The 19,223-nt window shown below is 42.6% G+C and overlaps 3 protein-coding genes across 3 annotated transcripts; 2 read left to right on the top strand and 1 right to left on the bottom strand.

Annotated features, from left to right (window-relative positions):
* Positions 1 to 232: 232 nt before the first annotated feature.
* Positions 233 to 1,568, top strand: LOC104449871 (pyridoxal 5'-phosphate synthase-like subunit PDX1.2). Its single transcript, XM_010064163.3, has one exon. The coding sequence runs from the start codon at positions 345 to 347 to the stop codon at positions 1,449 to 1,451; it is 1,107 nt and encodes a 368-aa protein (XP_010062465.2). The 5' UTR covers positions 233 to 344; the 3' UTR covers positions 1,452 to 1,568.
* A 7,243-nt stretch (positions 1,569 to 8,811) lies between these two features.
* On the top strand, positions 8,812 to 10,320 carry LOC104449870 (pyridoxal 5'-phosphate synthase-like subunit PDX1.2). Its single transcript, XM_010064162.3, has one exon. The coding sequence runs from the start codon at positions 8,827 to 8,829 to the stop codon at positions 10,072 to 10,074; it is 1,248 nt and encodes a 415-aa protein (XP_010062464.2). The 5' UTR covers positions 8,812 to 8,826; the 3' UTR covers positions 10,075 to 10,320.
* A 642-nt stretch (positions 10,321 to 10,962) lies between these two features.
* Positions 10,963 to 14,018, bottom strand: LOC104449869 (mitochondrial arginine transporter BAC2). The gene is made up of 2 exons (XM_010064161.3): positions 13,185 to 14,018; positions 10,963 to 11,927 (listed from the first exon to the last, which is right to left on the bottom strand). The coding sequence occupies exons 1-2, from the start codon at positions 13,416 to 13,418 to the stop codon at positions 11,256 to 11,258; spliced, it is 906 nt and encodes a 301-aa protein (XP_010062463.1). The 5' UTR covers positions 13,419 to 14,018; the 3' UTR covers positions 10,963 to 11,255.
* Positions 14,019 to 19,223: the final 5,205 nt, after the last annotated feature.

The following is a 19,223-nucleotide window of genomic DNA, read 5'->3' as shown; positions in this document are numbered from 1 at the left end:
ATGTATCTTTTTCGCAGCTTTTTCTCTCCCCCTCCTCCCCCGCCCCTGGCATCCCTCCACTCATTGCGACTTTCTCTCTGAGTGCAAGGTGTTGCCGGGTCCCCCTCCCCCATTTACTGTACTATTGTCTTGCGATTTGCATTAGCTATTATATCTCTTACCTTTACCCAAAAAAAAAAAGAACTCATGCCTTACCCGGTAAAGAATTAAACGAACTGGAATGGCAAGACGAGAGAGAGAGAGAGAAATTGGGAGTGGATACCAACAAACAGTCCGGACAGATTGAAGGTGACTACCTCCATGGATGGCCCCACACGCCCCAACGTGGTCATGCCCCTCACGCCATGCCATCTCCCCAACATGAAGCTCGCTCGGATCTTCTCGAACTGACTCCACACCGCCATTCCTACTCTCTGTCTCCCTCTCTCCTCCTCGTACCCCTCCTCCTTCTTCTTGTTTATATACTGCCGTCGTCGTCGAGATTCCTCCGACCCAAGTTCTCGATTGCCTTGTTCTCCAGGAAAAAGAGAAGCTTTCCATCGCGGCATTCCGGCAGGACATCCGGGCAAATGGCGGAAGAAGGCGTCGTCACCGTCTACAACAGCAACGTCGTCGCCGACACCAAGAAGAACCCCTTCTCCCTCAAGGTCGGCATGGCCCAGATGCTCCGCGGCGGCGCCATCTTCAAGGTCACCTCCGTGGAGCAGGCCAAGATCGCCGAGAAGGCCGGCGCCTGCTCCGTCGTCGTCTCCGAACCATCCTGGGATGTGCGGCGCATGCCCGATCCTTCCCTGATCAAGGACGTCAAGCGCGCCGTCTCGATCCCGATCGTCGCGCAGGCCCGCATCGGGCATTTCGTGGAGGCCCAGATTCTGGAGGCCATCGGGGTCGATTACATTGACGAGAGCGAGGCCCTCGACATCGCCGACGAGGACAATTACATCAACAAGCACAACTTCCGGAGCCCCTTCGTCTGCGAGGGTCGGAATCTCGGAGAGGCGTTGAGGAGGGTGAGCGAAGGTGCGGCCATGATCAGGACAACGGTCTTTTCGTACGGATATGGCGATTTGGCCGAGACCGTCAAGAATGTGAGGTCAGTGATGGTGGAGACGAGGGTCTTGAACAACATGGACGATGATGAAGTTTTTGCGTTCGCAAAGGAGATCGAGGCGCCTAACGATCTCGTGGCGCAGACCAAGCAAATGGGTCGCCTCCCCGTCGTGCATTTTGCGGCCGGAAGGTTCGTAACTCCAGCCGACGCGGCGCTGATGATGCAATTGGGGTGCGACGGCGTATTTGTGGATTCGGACATTTTCAATTTCTCGGATCCATGTAAGCGCGTGCAGGTCATCGTCCGAGGCGTGAGGCATTACACGGATCCACACGTGTTGGCGGAGACGTGCTCCGGGCTGAAAGACATAATGGCAGGCTCCATCACGGTCAGGAGATGATCCAAGAAGAGTATTAGGCCAGGGATGTGTCGTAACTGAGTTTTTCTTGCCAAAAGTATATGCGTACTCTGTTGCTGAGGTACTGGGCTTTTACAGGTCCAAATAAATTTGTGTGATATCCTGAATTTTGATAATATTTTAAAATATGTAAAATGATTTCTTTTTCTTTTTGTAAAAAGTAAAATGGTTATTTCATCATTGCACTTATAGTTATTTTATTCTAAACCGATTACTCACAAATTAACTAATTTTTTAGGTGAAACCGTAAATATTAAAATACGAAAAACCAGATACTTTGACAAGAAATAGACCGCTCGACCATAAGAATCGATAAGGGTCAATTCTATGTAGTATAAATCAATTAGCAAATGGATATGAATTGATTCGACGGAGGTATGTAGTTTGTTCGTAAGTGATTCCGTAAAATTATGATATTCGCGTTGAATGATAATAAACCAATTTCCTATTAATATTATATTTATAGTACGTAATTGAATCCTCACGATTACATGACAATTGATGGTTGTCCACAATTCGAAAATGGCATAAATATGGATAAAAAATTATCAACCACGGGTCAACTGCGCGAAAATCCTAAAAACTACATGATAGATTAAGTTGTATTAAAGTCACGTTTGATCAATTTTCAATCACGAAATTTAATTCAATTTTGGGTATCGAACTTTCGAGGATTTCAAGATTAAATTATTAGATGCCGCCTTATCATCCGTCGAATTATTGGTGAGTTCGAAATTTTCGGAAAAGAAATTATCGGATGAAAACTGAAAAAGGAAAAAAAAAAAAAAAAGGAAAATAAAGAAAATAAAAGAAATAAAATAATATATATATATATATATATATATATATATATATATTTTTTTTTTTCTCTCTCTCATTTTCTCTCTCTCTCCTTTCTCCTCTCCCCTCACGCCAACCCCTTCTGCCACAATTTCCCCCAACTTCCTCTTCATTTTCTTATTGTTTCTCTCTCTCCCCTCCCCCTTCCTCCTCACGCCAACCCCAAGCAGCCCCTCCCTTTTCTTTTCTTTCCCTCTTTCTTCTCTTTTTCTCTCCTCTCCTTCACTCTTTCACCCCATTTTCTCTCACGCAATTTCTTCCCCACCTCTCTCACCTCTCTACCGATCCTCCCTCCTCCTCTTTTGCTTCCATTTTTGCCTCAAGCCTCTTCATTTTCTTCACCATCTTCTTCTTCTTTTATTTATTTTTTTCACCAACGCCACCACCCGCATCACCATCTCCATTGCTGAGCTTCCGACTCGCGGATGAGCTGTCATCCGCCTAGGCCAAGCCCCCCTTGGTTGTGAGCTCAACTTCGCCAAACCGCCGTCGTTTGGGTGGCCATTCAAGTCGCAAGCGTCACATTCTCGATGCTGTCACGCCATCGTCGCCGCAAGCTCTCCGTCACCGGAAACCCATGAGTTAATCCTAATCGTAGGGACTTAATTACGTTTAAGGGGTGGTTAGATTAATATTAATGACGGTTAGTATTTGTTAATTTTAATTTAGCCTTAATTACGATTAAGGATGGTTTAGATTAAATTTAAGTACAATTAGTTTAAATACTTATGATTAGATTAATTAATTGAGTTTAGTTTAATTAATCATTATTTAATTAATCATAATTATTTTAGTTAATTTCGATTATTTTTTATTTAATTATAGTTAGGCTAATTAATTGAGTTTAGTTTAATTAATATTAATTATCCTAATTAATCGCGATAGTTTAATTAATGACGGATTAGCCGTTAAGTAGAATAATTCTAACTATTTACACGTGTGATGTTATGATATTGACTGCTTAATTATAGATTTTTATTTATTATTTCAAGGGAGGTTTTATGGGCAAGAAAATAGAAAAATATGAGGTATCAGGTTTGGACGCTAAATTTTACATGCTAAATAAAACAATGGAGTTTTCAAATAATATTAATGACGGTTAGTATTTGTTAATTTAATTTAGCCTTAATTACGATTAAGGAAGGTTTAGATTAAATTTAAGTACAATTAGTTTAAATACTTATGGTTAGATTAATTAATTGAGTTTAGTTTAATTAATCATTATTTATTTAATCATAATTATTTTAGTCAATTTCGATTATTTTTTATTTAATTATAGTTAGGCTAATTAATTGAGTTTATTTTAATTAATATTAATTAGCCTAATTAATGGCGATAGTTTAATTAATGATGGATTAGCCGTTAAGTAGAATAATTCCGACTATTTACACGTGTGATGTTATGATATTGATTGCTTAATTATAGATTTTTATTTATTATTTCAAGGGAGGTTTTATGGGCAAGAAAATAGAAAAATATGAGGTATCAGGTTTAGATGCTGAATTTTACATGCTAAATAAAACAATGGAGTTTTCAAATAAAAGTGTGTAAAGTTTGATCGGTTGAAATCAAATACGTGACCACGTACGAATATTTTACTTAGATTTTTAAATATGAAAAATTGTCAAAGTTGATTATTTGAAAATGAACTATTTTGTTCTTGGCTAATTAATGGCAATTAGAATCGGCTTAATTGATGGTTTGCTTGAGTGGTCATTTAATCGAACCTGTCATCTAATAGTAGGGGTGTACATGGTCCGGGCGGGCAGCTTCCCGACCTAGAACCGGAACCACCTCTAAGGACCGGTTCCGAAAATTGGAACCGGGATCCACCTGTTTGTTGCATGGATCCACCTGGAACCGGACCGCCGGCCGGTCCGGTTCTCGGTGGATCCATGGAACCGATCTTGACGCGAAATTTTTGGTTTTCGACATAAAACAGTCGCAAACAATTTTGGTTTCCCGGATCGCCGGTCCGGTCCGGTTCCCAAGTTTTGAGCTCTAAAATTCCAAGATCCAATCTCCAAAAACTAAAACAATAATTAATAGATGAATGCTCAACATTAAATAACAATCAACTACACGTGAATGATAAAAAAAACTAAGTGCGGTGGGGGAAAAAACCCTCAAGATGACTCATGGATCTACCTTGTAATCTTCACCAACATCTGCCATTGTCGACTCAATTTCCATGACTTCCAGAGGTGCAACAATAGAAGTTGCAACATCTTTGGGGGCCACATTTTCTACCATAGAATCTGTCCATTGAAAGAAATCACAAGCTCCATGTCCCTGTGTTCAAGCCAACACAAGTTAAATAAACAACAACCAAAAGTACAATCTTATGAGTACCAGATGATTAGAACCAATGAGCACAAGGGAAGAAATAAGATTGGCACCTAGCAAACTTGCAAAATATGGAAGGGGACAATTTCCACGCAATCTGCAGAGACTAGGAAGAACAGCGATTGATTCCCAAAATAAAGACTTGAACACTTCACCTATTGGATAATCGAACTGAAGTACCAGTTCGCAAGTGGAAGATTAATCGAGAGGCAAGCTGGAAGCCAATAATCGTACCTTGTTGAGTGACGGAAAAGGGGCTCGGTCGAGATGGACGGTAGAGGTGGAGGAGCAGCGGCTGTGGCAGGTGGCGACCGGCACGAGGGGGCGGACAGCAGCGGTGGAGGAGCAACAGCGGCGGCGTCGACGCTTGGGGAGGAATCAAAGACGAAGGGATTGAGCGTCGGTGAGGCGGCGGACAGCAGCAAGGGGGCGGACAGCAGAGGCGGAGGAGCAGCAGCTTGTGGCGAGTGGCGACCGATGCGAGGGGGCGGATGGCGGAGGAGGAGCAGCGGTGGCGGCATGGATGCTCGGGGAGGAATTGAAGACGAAGAGAAGAGACTGAGGAAGAAACAGAGAGAGAATCGAAGACTAAGGAAGAAACCGGAAGAGATGAGACGCGAATTAGGGCTTCGTACCTTGTTGAGTGACGGAAAAGGGGCTCGGTCGAGATGGACAGCAGAGGTGGAGGAGCAGCAGCTGTGGCGGGTGGCGACTGGCACGAGGAGGCGGACAGAGCGCGCAGGAGCAGCAAATGCCGACGGCGTTGACGCTCGGGGAGGAATCAAAGACGAAGGGACCGAGCGTTGCAAGGGGCGGACAACGGGGGGCGGACAGCAGAGGCGGAGGAGCAGTGGTTGTGGCGAGTGGTGACCGGTGCGAGGGGGTGGACAGCGGCGGAGGAGGAGTAGTGGTGGCGGCGTGGATGCTCGAGGAGGAATTGAAGACGAAGAGAAGAGACTGAGGAAGAAACAGAGAGAGAATCGAAGACTGAGGAAGAAACCGGAAGAGATGAGACGCGAATTAGGGCTTCGTAACTTTCGTTTAGTATTTTTTTTTTTTATATATTATAAATAGGTACCGGTCCGGTTCGGGTGGGGCGGGCGGGCGGATCCGCCCACGGAACCGAGAACCGGATCGGTTCCCACCGGGTTCTCAACAATTGGAATCGGGAACCGGACTGGTTCTCTCAAGAATTGCCGGTTCCGGCGGTTCCGTCCGGTTCCGGGCGGTTCCCTGGGTATTTTGCACACCCCTATCTAATAGGAGTTTGGGAGTGATGCTCGTTTTTTATCGAATGCTCGGCAGGGGTCCGGATGCCGAGTCGCGGTTGAGGTCGAACCGATACTCCTTTATGGAATGCTGTCTAAGTGGGGTTCTTGATGATGCCGTGCCCGATGGGGTGGGACAATGCCCGGTCATGCCGGAAAACTGTCGACTCTTGTATTGGCCGTGGCCCGAAATGTTGTAATAATTGGAACACGTGTGTTGGCAATGCGTATGGAATTTTTAGAATGTATTCTAATTATTATTTATGCATATTGCACTATTATTGCCATGTGAGACGTGCTAATACGCAGGGGTGTGCCAATGTGTGATGCGTGTTTAGGTTGCCTCCGAGACAAATTCGCATCCTAATCAAGGCTTAGAAAGTTGACTCGCTAAGATTTGATCTCATCCTGTTGTTGTTAAGTATTTTCAGGACCGTAGCGTGGAGATTATTGTAGGCGCGAGATGCGACACCTTTTTAGTTGGTTCTGCAGTTAGTGAAGTTTAGGTTAACTCTAATCCTTGAAGGTTTTTGAGAGGTAGAAAGGCTTGTAATTATTAAATTTCCTAGGGATAACAATGGGTAAATAAATATGTTGTTTTCGGTAATATTTGCTGTGTTTTACTATCTCTATTGTTTATTTATTGACTGGGTGTTTATTTTAACTGTTTCCACATGTGTTTAATCGAAAAATAAAAAGAATGGGTCGGCGACGCGTCCTAGGATATTGCAATTTAATCGACCGTTGAGGGATGTTCGCGAGCTTGGGGATCGGGGCGTGACAATTTGCTGCTCCTTTTTTCTTTCTACTTTGTGTAATTCTGCTGTGGAAACAATTTCGGGTGGGGAATACATTCGCATCTTCTTGTTTGGCACGTCATGTGCGTTCCTTATCAATGGCATTTTGTTGTGTATCGTTTGTTCTATGTAATACTATGGAAAAAATCAAATTTAAGTAGGAATGGCGTTGTTGTGTTCTCTATCCGATGTTGGTCCTCTGACGAAGAGAATGGGATGTTCTCGCTTGTTTCTGGCTGAACCAAAGTTGGATTAGTATGCAGCAACTCTTAGTTCTGCCTAAAGTAGGTAGTCAAGCTGCTCACCAAGGCGACTAATGAGCAAAGAAGCTGATGGGAATGACATTGTTGGTGAGAAGTAGGACATTTAGCACACGGGATTCTGAACATTTAGCAGAAAACCAAGCTCGTTGCCCCAGCTAGCCCTCCTGCTATTAGCATCGTTCTTAATCTTTCGTCGCCATTCTTCCTGTAGTCTGGGTGGAGCTTCTCTCTCATGTACTCGTAACTCTAGAAATAAACTCCGTGGGCGGGCACATCCCTAGGGACCGTGATCCCTAGTCCAGGGTACATGCCGTTTCTGTCTTGTAATTGAAGCTGAATCTTGATCAGTTCTACAAGGGTGAGGATAAGGCTCCGTACAGCCCCGGTGCCAACCCCACCCAGAGTAACACCCTTGCTTGAAGGAGGGTCCTTTTGCCGAGACAGACGAGTCAAATGCTCGAGAAAGGATTGCATAAATTTGGAATACCATGGCATTCTGCGAAATGCAAGGATATAGTCTCAGAATATGAAGGCAAAACAAGTACATGACAATTGTTGTAAATCCAAGTCTGTTGATCTAACTTAATTCACGTCAGTTGTGTGGATATTGCTTGGGTATTAAACGACTCTAATCATTCAAACATATGAAAAATGCATAAAAAAGATGCTTCAACTTGAAGAATAGCTTCCTCTTGCTTGTGATTTTGACAGGTGCTTTCATACTCGGCTCATGTTTTTTTCTTTTTTTCTCGTAAGTGGATTAAGAACGATAGAGTTTAAATTGTCAAATTCAGTTTCCCATGACTAAAACTGTAAATGACATAAAGCTAAATGACGAAGCTATATCGTCAGAAAATTTAAAAAATTTGGAATAAATAATCACATAGAACATTCCCTTGATCTCCTCAGTAAAGGCACCTCTATGACTGTACTCATTGGTAAAAATTGTCAATTTTAATGAACGTGTAACATGGAAAATCGATAAGGCCAATTATTCATGTTCTCTTCAAATGCTCGAGCCCACTTATCATGTCAAAATCTTACTCATTGATGCATAAAAACAGACGGAAATATAGTCATTGAAGCTCATTGTGCCTTATTTTTTTTTCATATGGGATAATTATATAAATGATCTCTAAATTGTATCTCAATGTGTAATGGAATCCTTCAATTTTTACTTTGTTCAGTTTAATCATTAAAATTTAATTCAATGTGTATTGTGGTCCTTAAACTTTTAGTAAATATTCAATTTAGTCTATAAATTATTATATCATTGGCTTCGATCTAGTCCTTGGATTATCTAGTTTACGGACCAAATTGAACATGTGTTAAAAATTTCAAGAATTATATTAAATAAATTAAAAATTCAAAAATTATATTACACATTGCAACAAAATTTATGAACTATTCGTGTCATTTTCCTTTATATTATGTGTTAGTTTTGCAAGATTTTTTAGATTTAGCCAGCTGATTAGGCCCCTGCTCAATCCCCGCCCATTGACCATGCCCAACCACAACATCATCTATTTGCAGCATATACATTGATCGATCCATTTACTTTCTACCCAAACAAAGTCGAAATTCTCGAAAGAGCATGTTCAGAAAACACATTCTTTCCCAATCGTGGAGGAAAAGTGTACCGACCGCATTGTTTACCTTCCTGCGAAGGCAAACAGAAATAAATGAACTGAACGCATTGGGTAAGAAATTAGAAGCATCTTCTTGACTTTATAGATGTGCAAAGAACCCATATGCCTTACCCCGGTAAAGAATTAAACGAACTGGAATGGCAAGACTAGAGAGAGAGAGAGAGAGAGAGAGAGAGAGAGAGAGAGAATATGCCATGGAAAATTGGAAATGGGGAGTGGATACCAACAACCAGTCCGGAGAGATTGAAGGTGACTTCCTCCATGGATGGCCCCACACGCCCCAACACGGTCATGCCCCTCACGCCATGCCACCTCCCCAACAAGAAGCTCGCTCGAATCTTCTCGAACTGACTCCACACCGCCATTCCTACTCTCTGTCTCCCTCTCTCCTCCTCGTCCTCCTCGTCCCCCTCCTCCTTCTTCTTGTTTATATACTGCCGTCCTCGTCGAGATTCCTCCGACCCAAGTTCTCGATTGACTTGTTCTCCAGGAAAAAGAGAAGCTTTCCATCGCGGCATTCCGGCAGGGCATCTGGGCAAATGGCGGAAGAAGGCGTCGTCACCGTCTACAACAGCAACGTCGTCGCCGACACCAAGAAGAACCCCTTCTCCCTCAAGGTCGGCATGGCCCAGATGCTCCGCGGCGGCGCCATCTTCGAGGCCACCTCCGTGGAGCAGGCCAAGATCGCCGAGGAGGCCGGCGCCTGCTCCGTCGTCGTCTCCCACCCGTCCGGGGCTGCGACGGGTATCTCGCGCATGCCCGATCCTTCCCTGATCAAGGACGTCAAGCGCGCCGTCTCGATCCCGATCGTCGCGCGGGCCCGCGTCGGGCATTTCGTGGAGGCCCAGATTCTGGAGGCCGTCGGGGTCGATTACATTGACGAGAGCGAGGCCATCGCGATCGCCGACGAGGACAATTACATCAACAAGCACAACTTCCGGAGCCCCTTCGTCTGCGGGTGTCGGAGTCTCGGAGAGGCGTTGAGGAGGATGAGGGAAGGTGCGGCCATGATCAGGATACAGGGCGATTTGGACAGATCTGGGGATGTGGTCGAGACCGTCAAGAATGTGAGGTCAGTGATGGGGGAGATGAGGGTCTTGAACAACATGGACGATGATGAAGTCTTTGCGTTCGCAAAGAAGATCGAGGCGCCTTACGATCTCGTGGCGCAGAGCAAGCAGATGGGTCGCCTCCCTGTCGTGCATTTTGCCGCCGGAGGGATCGTAACTCCAGCCGACGCGGCGCTGATGATGCAATTGGGGTGCGACGGCGTATTTGTGGGTTCGGAGGTTTTCGATTGCTCGGATCCCTATAAGCGCGTGCAGGGCATCGTCCGAGGCGTGAGGCATTACACGGATCCACACGTGTTGGTGGAGACGTGCTCCGGGCTGGCGGGGCTGCATCTCGGTCAGGAGAGGATCGAAGAGTCTGAGGGCCAGTGATGCGTAGTAACTGAGTTTTTCTTGCCAAAAGTATATGCGTACTCTGTTGCTGAGGTACTGGGCTTTTTACAGCTGTGGAAACAATTTCGGGCGGGGAATACATTCGCATCTTCTTGTATGACGCACGATATGAATCTAATTGGGCAAGTGCGTTCCTTATCAATGGCATTTTGTTGTGTATTGTTTGTTCTATGTAATATTATGGAAATAATCCAATTTAAGTAGGAATGGCGTTGTTGTGTTCTCTATCCGATGCTGGTCCTCTGACGATGAGAATGGGATGTTCTTGCTTGTTTCTGGCTGAACCAAAGTTGGATTAGTATGCAGCAACTCTTAGTTCTGCCCAAAGTAGGTAGTCAAGCTGCTTACCAAGGTGACTAATGAGCAAAGAAGCCGATGGGAATGACATTGTTAGTGAGGAGTAGAACATTTAGCACACAGGATTCTGAACATCCATCGGTCTAGTTTGCCAAGGCCAAGAATGTACTCCGGAAGTCAGCTTTTTCTGTTGAGCATAGGTTGCAGATCTTTTGACCTCATATCTTTTGGCGGTTTAGTAATCACAGTTTCACCTTGCACCTTTTGGTTACTTTCCTCTTGGGGAGTTCTTGCTTGTTACAATAAGCAAAAGAATAAAGGTAGGTACTTTCTGCTTGTAGGTAACAGTAGCTTAGAGAAGCGTGTGGTATTAGTTATGGAAGATGGCTGGTTGATGCTGAGGCATCAGAAAGAACCAGCATGAGAGGGTTAGATAATTACCAGAAAGAACTACCTCGTTCATGAACCATGTGTCTATCTCCCCGCCACATATAGATGAGTTTTGCTATTAGATAGAATTAGCCGAAGTAGGGGTTTCCTTCTGCATAACCTTAAAGGTAGGCAAAAATGTTAGTTTAGATTAGCTGCAAATTTTCTGTATGTCATTGAGAAAGCATTGCAGTTACAAGTAAATAAAAGATTGACAAAACTCCATTAATCAAATCAGTGTTCCATGCAACGTGTCCCCTTCATTTCCTCGTCAATTTCAGTTTCTGAATCTTCAGATCTGTAAGTGACTATCTGGGCACGCTGCATTTGAACTTATTGACATGACCATGCTCTGGCTTATCTATGGTCCCAAGACGAAGCTGTGCTAATGGGTCCACCCTTAAATGGCTTTCTCTGTTTGAATGTTTGTATAATCAATTGCTGTTGTTGAACAAGCATCTAAGAGCTATCTCATAAGCAGAAAAAATAGCCCCATTCACCACGAAAGCTCTGGCGACTGCAGTCCCTAGCCCTCGCCACAGAACGCCATACCCATCTGCTTGTACACTTTTGCGGAAACAATCCACTATCCCATTGTATTTCCTCGGGGATAGTTGGGACTGAGCCTGTAGCCTTGTCTTTAACACATCCAATGGATAGCAGAAAACCCAGCTCGCTACCCCAGCTAGCCCTCCTGCTATTAGCATTGTTCTTAATCTTTCGTCGCTATTCTTCCTACAGCCTGGGTGGAGCTTCTCTCTCATGTACTCGTAACTCCAGAAATAAACTCCGTGGGCGGGCGAATCCCTAAGGACTGTGATCCCTAGTCCACGGTACATGCCCTTTAACCCTTCACGTTTGTATATGGACTTGGCAACACTTATTGGTCCCCTGTGATGCTGCTGTTGATGAGATTGGGCATGTTTTCTATCCTGTAATTGAAGCTGAATCTTGATCAGTTCTACAGGGGTGAGGATAAGGCTCTGTACAGCCCCAGTGCCAACCCCACCCAGAGCAACACCCTTGTATGAAGGAGGGTCCTTCGCCGAGACAGACGAGTCAAATGCTCGAGAAAGGATCGCATAAATTTGGAATACCATGGCATTCTGCGAAATGCAAGGATATCGTCTCAGAATATGAAGGCAAAACAAGTACATGACAATTGTTGTAAATCCAAGTCTATTGATCTTCTAACTTAATTCACGTCAGTCGTGTGGACATTGCTTGGGTATCAAACAATTCTAATCATTCAATCACATGGAAAATGCATAAAAAAGATGCTTCAACTTGAAGATTAGCTTCCTCTTGCTTGCGCTTTTGACAGGTCCTCTCATACTAGGCTCATGTTTTTCTTTCTCATCACAAGCTTGTAACAGCCCCGTCAGACCTGGTATCTGGAAATGTACAGGCAGGTATCTGTTCTAAGGATCAATGATGCACACTACGCATGATGCCCGACTTAAGTGCAGACATGAAACTAAGCGCACTTTAACTCGACTCCATACAATTCATAAACTCCTTTTTAACATACTCATGCTTTAAAAAAATTTGCCTCCACAGGAGAACCATGTTCTTCCTTTTTTACTGCGAAAAAACTCTAGGGCATGTCAGCGTCCATTCTTCGTGTCTTTGAGTTGGTGGAGTGAAGAAATTTTATAGAAGCACAGATGAAATGGTTTGAGAATGGCGACCGTGGAAAGAGACCGTGAGGTAACCTAGTCCACACGGAAGTAACTCTCTGTGGTCGTGATGTTTCCTTACACCTAATGCATCTGCCGTCAGGAAAAACAGAGATTTGGTTGAAATTTCTAGCCCATCTTATGGACAGCGACCTTCCCGAATATAAAACCATCACTATCTATACATGTGCATTAAAGCATAAATGTCCTAGTGGGAGATGACACTTCAGTGCAATCGCAACCCAAAAAGCAAGCCCATTCTGATAAGCTCCGTAAATTTCTCCGCTAAAGATAACAAAGAAAACTGAGTAGCCCGCAGATTTCCCTTGTGCCAGAATTACCCAGGCAGCTGAGGGCTCTTCTTTTCTTCCAGTCTTTCCACCAAAACAAGAAAGGGCTAAGAAGAATTAGCCACTCTGGCGATTTCTTCGAACAGCGCAGCGCTCTAATCACTCCGCATTCAGAGAAATTTCATTCATGCTCTCGAGGGATATAAAAAAAAAAAAAAAAATTCTTGAAACCATCTAATCACATGAGAATCATTCACGTCTCTAGCAAGTTAAAACCATGGCAATCGGACACAAATCTTAAGAAAGTGCGTGACCAGATAAAGAAAAAATAAAAACATGGAGGGCTCAGACATAATGATTCATCATACACGATGCTGGTGTCGGATCAACTGACCTGAAACGTGACAGAAGCCAAGGGGGCGCCCATGCCGCGGTACAGAGCGGCGGGCCCTTCATCGCGGATGATTTTGCGGAGGATGCCGACGGCGGAGCCCGACCCCGAGTGCTGCAGCCGTATCCGGACTGTGTCGAGAGGGTAACCGGAGATCACCCCGGCGGTGCCGCCGAACCCGCCGGCCACAAATTCTTTTCCCCAACTGCTCGCGAGAAACTCCGGCCAGAAATCCATTTTTCCACCACCAATACTAATGCGAACAACAATATAATAATCTCCCTCATGCAGATTCACCTCACCTCTGACGAAATAAATATCTGTCACCTTTCTCTTTCCGCATACACCGATCGAACACTCCACCCTTTCTCTGTCTCAGAAAAACAGGATATCATATCACCAACCCTTTTGGGTCTTGATATCTTTCGCGAACGTTGCCAGATAAGCTCGCGCTCTCTCTCTCTGTCTCTCTCTCTCTCTCTCTCTCTCTCTCTCTCTGGACATGTGCGTTTAACGAAAAAAACAAGGAGGACCCAGAACGAGATGGACACCGGTGGATTTTGTTTCCCTTTTCGATAAGCGCTCTCGCAGATTCTTTTAACTTCCTCGTTACGCTGGTCTCTCCTCTTACCACACAAAACTCGGGCACACCAGCCCGACCCTCTCTCCCTTATTACTCGTTTCGCGAGAGCGAGAGCGAGAGCGAGAGAGAGACTCAACCTCAACCGGAAGGCCACTGGTCAGTAATTGCAGAACATCAGTGCGGCCTTTTTCAGCTTTTTAGAGAGATAGAGAGAGAGAGAGAGAGAGAGAGGAAGAGGTCGACACGGATGCCACCGGTGGCTATTTTGTCGTTCAGCGTCGTCCCGGTCCAAGCAGAAGAAGGGAGACGTCTCTTCCCTCGGGAAAATATTTAGTGGACGGAACCCTCGTGGACCACTCCGGATCCTCCACGTGGCCTGCTGAATCTGCCGGTCGCGTTCGGCCTTGTGCGCTGGCCGCCAATTTCTGATCCCCCTCTCTCTCTGCAATTTTTTTTTTTTTCTTTTGGGGCCGAAATAAATTTTTACTCGATGTATTTCCTCCGTGAAATATACCATTTTAATTTCAAATAGTTGGCAACAAAGGAATTACATTCTTTTTTTTTTATATGGTAAAAAAAAGACAGCAAGGCCCGAGCGTTACACTTTCCTAATAAAACTCGATCCAATCTAATCTTCTATCAATAAAAGAAATAAATCTCTCGACGGCCTATCTATTATTAAGGTCAAGTTTTTACTGAATTCTTGAGTGGGTGTTGCTTGTTTTAGTCTGAGAAATCATATTAGATTAATTTCATATATTAAAATTAGAATTTCTGGTACCCGTTGGATTGAAAGATTCATAATCAATTATTAGTGGAGTCCAAATGGGATTGCAAAAGCTTTGTCCCCTCATGCCATGATGTCTATGGAGTTTGCAACTATTTGCCCGTTTGTTAGGCAAGACTAGTCTTCTGCTGCTTAGTGATGCCCTCGTTTTTAAGTTAATTTGATCGGTCTAGCGACGGTGCTTCATTTATAGGCCAACCCAAGCCAGTTACGGCAACTTCATAGTTTCTCTAAACTATTGGATTGAGAGGTCCTGAGGCCAAATTCCTTAGGCTACATTTAATCGTCCAAATTTCTAATAAAATAGGACTAGATAAAATATGATATATAATTTAGAAAATTTTGTTATATCTTGTCTACTGTTTTATGATTGTAATAAACAAATTGGATATATTTACATCATATTTTATATATATATTTTGGTTTAAACACTTATATAAATAAAAAAATTTCCGAATGAAGATGGTAAAAATCTCTTACAATACTCTTGTCTACTTTATTTGAATTTTCTTTTTTATTTTATTTCCTTCTCTTTGTTAATTAATTTTTTTATTTCTTTCTTCCCCTTTCATTATTCTCCGATAAAATTTTATTAAATAGAAAATTTTATTAATATACCTAAAATACTAAAACACCTAAAATGTGTAATAAATATATTATATTATAAGATAGAATCAAATTCTAATATATAAATAAAAATAAGATTAAATTAAACAACTAAAATTTTTATTTTTTTTGAATTTTTATATTAGAATTCAAATATTATTTATATCGAAATATAATTGTAATTTGTTAATTTGAGAAATTTGTTATTTAAAAAAAAAACTTTCATATTATGGATATTAAAAATCCTATCTATCTTTATTCCACCTCTCTCACAAGATAATTTTGTCCAATCTATATCCACTTTACATCCAACTTTATTCTATCTTAAGCATGCACTAAACATAGAATATGATAAATTTTATCCTATCTCAAATTTTATTATAATCGCCACACACAACCTTATAGTTTTAATCATCTTTTTGTATTTCTGTCTGAATTCTACACTTTTGATCTTTGGGCAAATCTAGATATACGTGCAAGATCCAAACATTGTTCCGTTTAACATTACTTGGTCTATGGCCAATGTCGTTGTGGCATCAAAACAAGTCCATCATAGAAAGCTTCCCCTTCAGATGGGTGCTACTAATTGGACGGACCAGAAGCGGGATCAATTTGCTGGAATTGTTGTAGAATGGAGTTCAAACATGTTTATGTTGGGCCAGACGATTCCACATTGGTATATGCGGTTCCATATCGGGCTTGAAGAAATTCATGGTGCCACAAAAGCAAGTGATCCAATAATAAAATAGACAAAATAAGAAAATAGATTGGATATTAGATTTTAAATGGTATGGTTGGTGTGACCTACATTCATGAAGAGAACCGCAAAGAATTTTCTACCATAAATTAAACAATATAATATATATCACAACCATACAAATTCCTATTACACTTAATTGCTTACGCGGTGTTTAGTCCAATCATTTCTCACGAAATAATCTATCGATCTCATAAAAGGATTACGTAAGCAATTAGTGACGCTTCTTGATGCAATTGAGGGTAACCCCACCAATCCACAAAGTAGCCGTCTTCTCTACGCATCAACTGTTCGATAAAGACAAAGCATTGAACATGTGTGATGCCACGGCCAGAGACGTCCAGGATTAGATAGGAAACGAAGTCCAAATTCGGGACTTCCCTTCCCTTTTCTTTTCTTCCTCGTCGACTCCAACAGAGGAAATAATTCTGTACCAGATCGCGACATCAACACAGATGCAATTTCTGCGATATGTAGAGTCCTATTTTGAACTTTGATGATCTACCATGCTGATACGCAATTTAATTTGGGTTAGGTTTGTTTAACTCGGGACGTAATTTTAATACGTGGATACTTTGGAAACCTGGAAGGGAAAATTACCAAAACAGACCTAAATCTTATGATAATTTGCCAATTAAATCGTAAGCTTTTTAATTGTGCTAGTTTAGTTCTAAAACTTTTGATAGTTTGTCAATTTATTCATCAACATTTTAATGAATTATCAATATAATGATTCCATCTAATTTTGATAGGAAATCGCTAATGTGACAACCCAATTAGTACCTTTTGTCTTACGTAGTATGGTCGGAGTTGACATGGATAATTTTTTTAAATTTTTTTCCAAACCTTTTATTTTATTTTTATTTCTTTATTTCTTTTTATTGTCTTTTTTTCTACTAACGAGGTCATCGGCCATTGGTCGAGGGTCGGTGGAGCAAGGATCATGACACCCTTGTCAAATTTGTAGAGGTGAGGGCATTATGGCCCTCACTGACCATAGAGAGGGCGGTCAAGGGCCATGGTGGCCCGTGAGGTCTTGGGCGAGGGATTGTGACGCCCTCGCTAGCCATGGTGAAGGCATCATAAGCCTTTGTTGAATTTAGCGAGGGCTACAGACCTTGTTCGTGACTAACAAGGGCTTTGCAGCACTTGCCCAATGGCCAACGGAGGTCATTGGTGACCTTGTTGGCCCTATGAATTAAAAAAATAAAATAAAATAAAAATAAATCATCAATGGTAGTGTTGATTGTGCGTCATACATTTGTAGGAAAGTGGGCGCTGATTGGACTATTGTGTCAACAATTTTTGACTAAAATTATCTGAAAAGACTACATGAGTGATTTATTAAAAAATTTAGAACTAAATTGATAAATCCTTAAAATGTTTAGAACTAAACTAACACAATTAAAAAGGTTTATAGTAAAACTGGCAAAAAGTTTATGATTAAATTGATAGAATTGAAAGAGTTATTATTACCGAATTAACACAAATACAATAAATTTATAACTATTTTGGTAAGCTTTAGAAACCTGAAATCCTTCGCAATTGTCTTGGTAACCTTCGATCCGATGTCGCAACCTCCTTTGAGTAGCTAGGTACGGGGAGAGATATCCAGGGTTTTGAGAATTTGGGTTTCAATTTGTGCTTCGGTGATTTGGGAATTAAGTTTGCATTAAGATAATGTATCCATGATTCATCTCGCCAAACATTTGCGAACTTAAAAACCTTTGTTGAACAAGTACACATATAAGGAAGAAGGACAAGACAGGCGAGTGCGTGGTTGATGATGCCGCGAGAATGTCTAAAAGACCTGGAATTCTCCGTTCGCATATGGGAGAGTTGGCGGGCGTGAGGCCCCATGAAGATGGCAGAAACGAGGCCCAAATGGCTCTTCTTCTTCCTTGGGTTTCTCATCACCCATTTTCCCTTTTCCTTTTCCAATTTTACAGCTTTCACATTTTATATGGCACAAATGGCTCAAAGAAACACAGATCACCAGCCCAAGAGCGACAAGCTCAAATCAAACGCGACAGAAATCGTCAAGAGTCAAACCTCCCCCTCTTTGCATCGTTATGAAAGAACTGTGAAGTCTGGATGTCACCGGCGGCAGCGGCAGCAGCAGCAGCATCTCATGATTTTCCTCCACCTCAATCATGGTGCATTTCCAGCGATCGTTTCACCTGTTTCCTTGCATGAATTCCCTTCTCCTTTCCCACCTTTTTTCTTGGCCGTTCAACATAGAACGGGAGCGAGAAAATGTAGGAAATCAATTTAGCTCCCTCCTTTGTCCGTTCAAAGGGTCTGCATGCATGTCTTCATTTCTTTTTTTTAATATCTAGATCTTGATTTTCTGACTAGTTTTCTTGAAAATGATTCCTTTCTCGCCGGCTTCGATGTGGGCTCTCTTGCATGCAGTCCTTCCGGCAGTTGATGATGGGTTCGCTGGTGAGGCTGGTGACGGGGCTGGTGACTCAGCCGGCGACCACCGTGGCCACCTTGCTCTACTACAGCGATCTCCTCCCCCGCCACCTTCACCTGGAGCGCCTGGTCAGCCACGAATTGCTTCATCCCCAACATTTCTTGTTCCATCTTCTCATCAATGTCCTCAGATGCTTCTGCTAGGTAACACATATATCAGCTAGACTCCCTTCCTGTTTTTCGTTTCTTTTTCTTTTTCTTTCCGTCGTATTTTACTCTCTTTTTTTTTTTTTTGGTTGGTTCTGTGCCCCCTTGTGCTTGGCGTTCTCAGTAGCTAAACCCCTTTTCTTTTTCTAGATTTCGCATGGTCGTGTTGAGATGGGGAGAGAGAATTTAGATACTCTTCGTTCTGTTCTTTTTTGGGGAACTGGAAGAGTGAGAGGTGAGAGAGAAAGTACAATTTTTCTTTTCTATAAAGAAATTATTATTCATATGGTGTATGTAATCTTTGTAGCATATGAAATGCACTCGACTTAGGTGCTAAAATTGTTTACTCGCAATACCTCGGTCACAAGCAAAAGTTAAAAAATTCGCTGCCTTCTGTAATTGATGGGCCTATTTCTGGTTCAGAAGCTACACAGTTATGAACTGTTAGACCAAAAGCCCATTGAAAGGTTTTCGGGCCCATTGGATCTACTGCGTAATAAGGCCCGCTCAAGCCCCATAGCCTACTTTTAGTTTTCCAAAGAGGACTCTGCTCTCTGCCATCCCCATTCAGAGCATATTTCCCCCTGGATCAGCCTTTTGTTTAGCGCGTTAACTATGTACAGACATTGATATGACATGCAAACCGACCAAACAAAGACGATGAGGTCCACGTGAGTAGGGATG

The sequence above is a fragment of the Eucalyptus grandis genome, chromosome 6 (assembly GCF_016545825.1).
Source record: "Eucalyptus grandis isolate ANBG69807.140 chromosome 6, ASM1654582v1, whole genome shotgun sequence".
NCBI classification, from domain to species: domain Eukaryota; kingdom Viridiplantae; phylum Streptophyta; class Magnoliopsida; order Myrtales; family Myrtaceae; genus Eucalyptus; species Eucalyptus grandis.
This window is presented reverse-complemented; position numbering and strand designations above follow the sequence as displayed.

Bases quoted from the DNA above. Each gene is read 5' to 3' on its own strand.
- LOC104449871 (XM_010064163.3), top strand. From the start codon at position 345: ATGCCATCTCCCCAACATGAAGCTCGCTCGGATCTTCTCGAACTGACT.
- LOC104449870 (XM_010064162.3), top strand. From the start codon at position 8,827: ATGGAAAATTGGAAATGGGGAGTGGATACCAACAACCAGTCCGGAGAG.
- LOC104449869 (XM_010064161.3), bottom strand. From the start codon at position 13,418: ATGGATTTCTGGCCGGAGTTTCTCGCGAGCAGTTGGGGAAAAGAATTT. The intron at 11,928-13,184 runs GTCAGTTGATCC...TGCATTTCGCAG, and splicing joins TGGCTTCTGTCACGTTTCAG to AATGCCATGGTATTCCAAAT.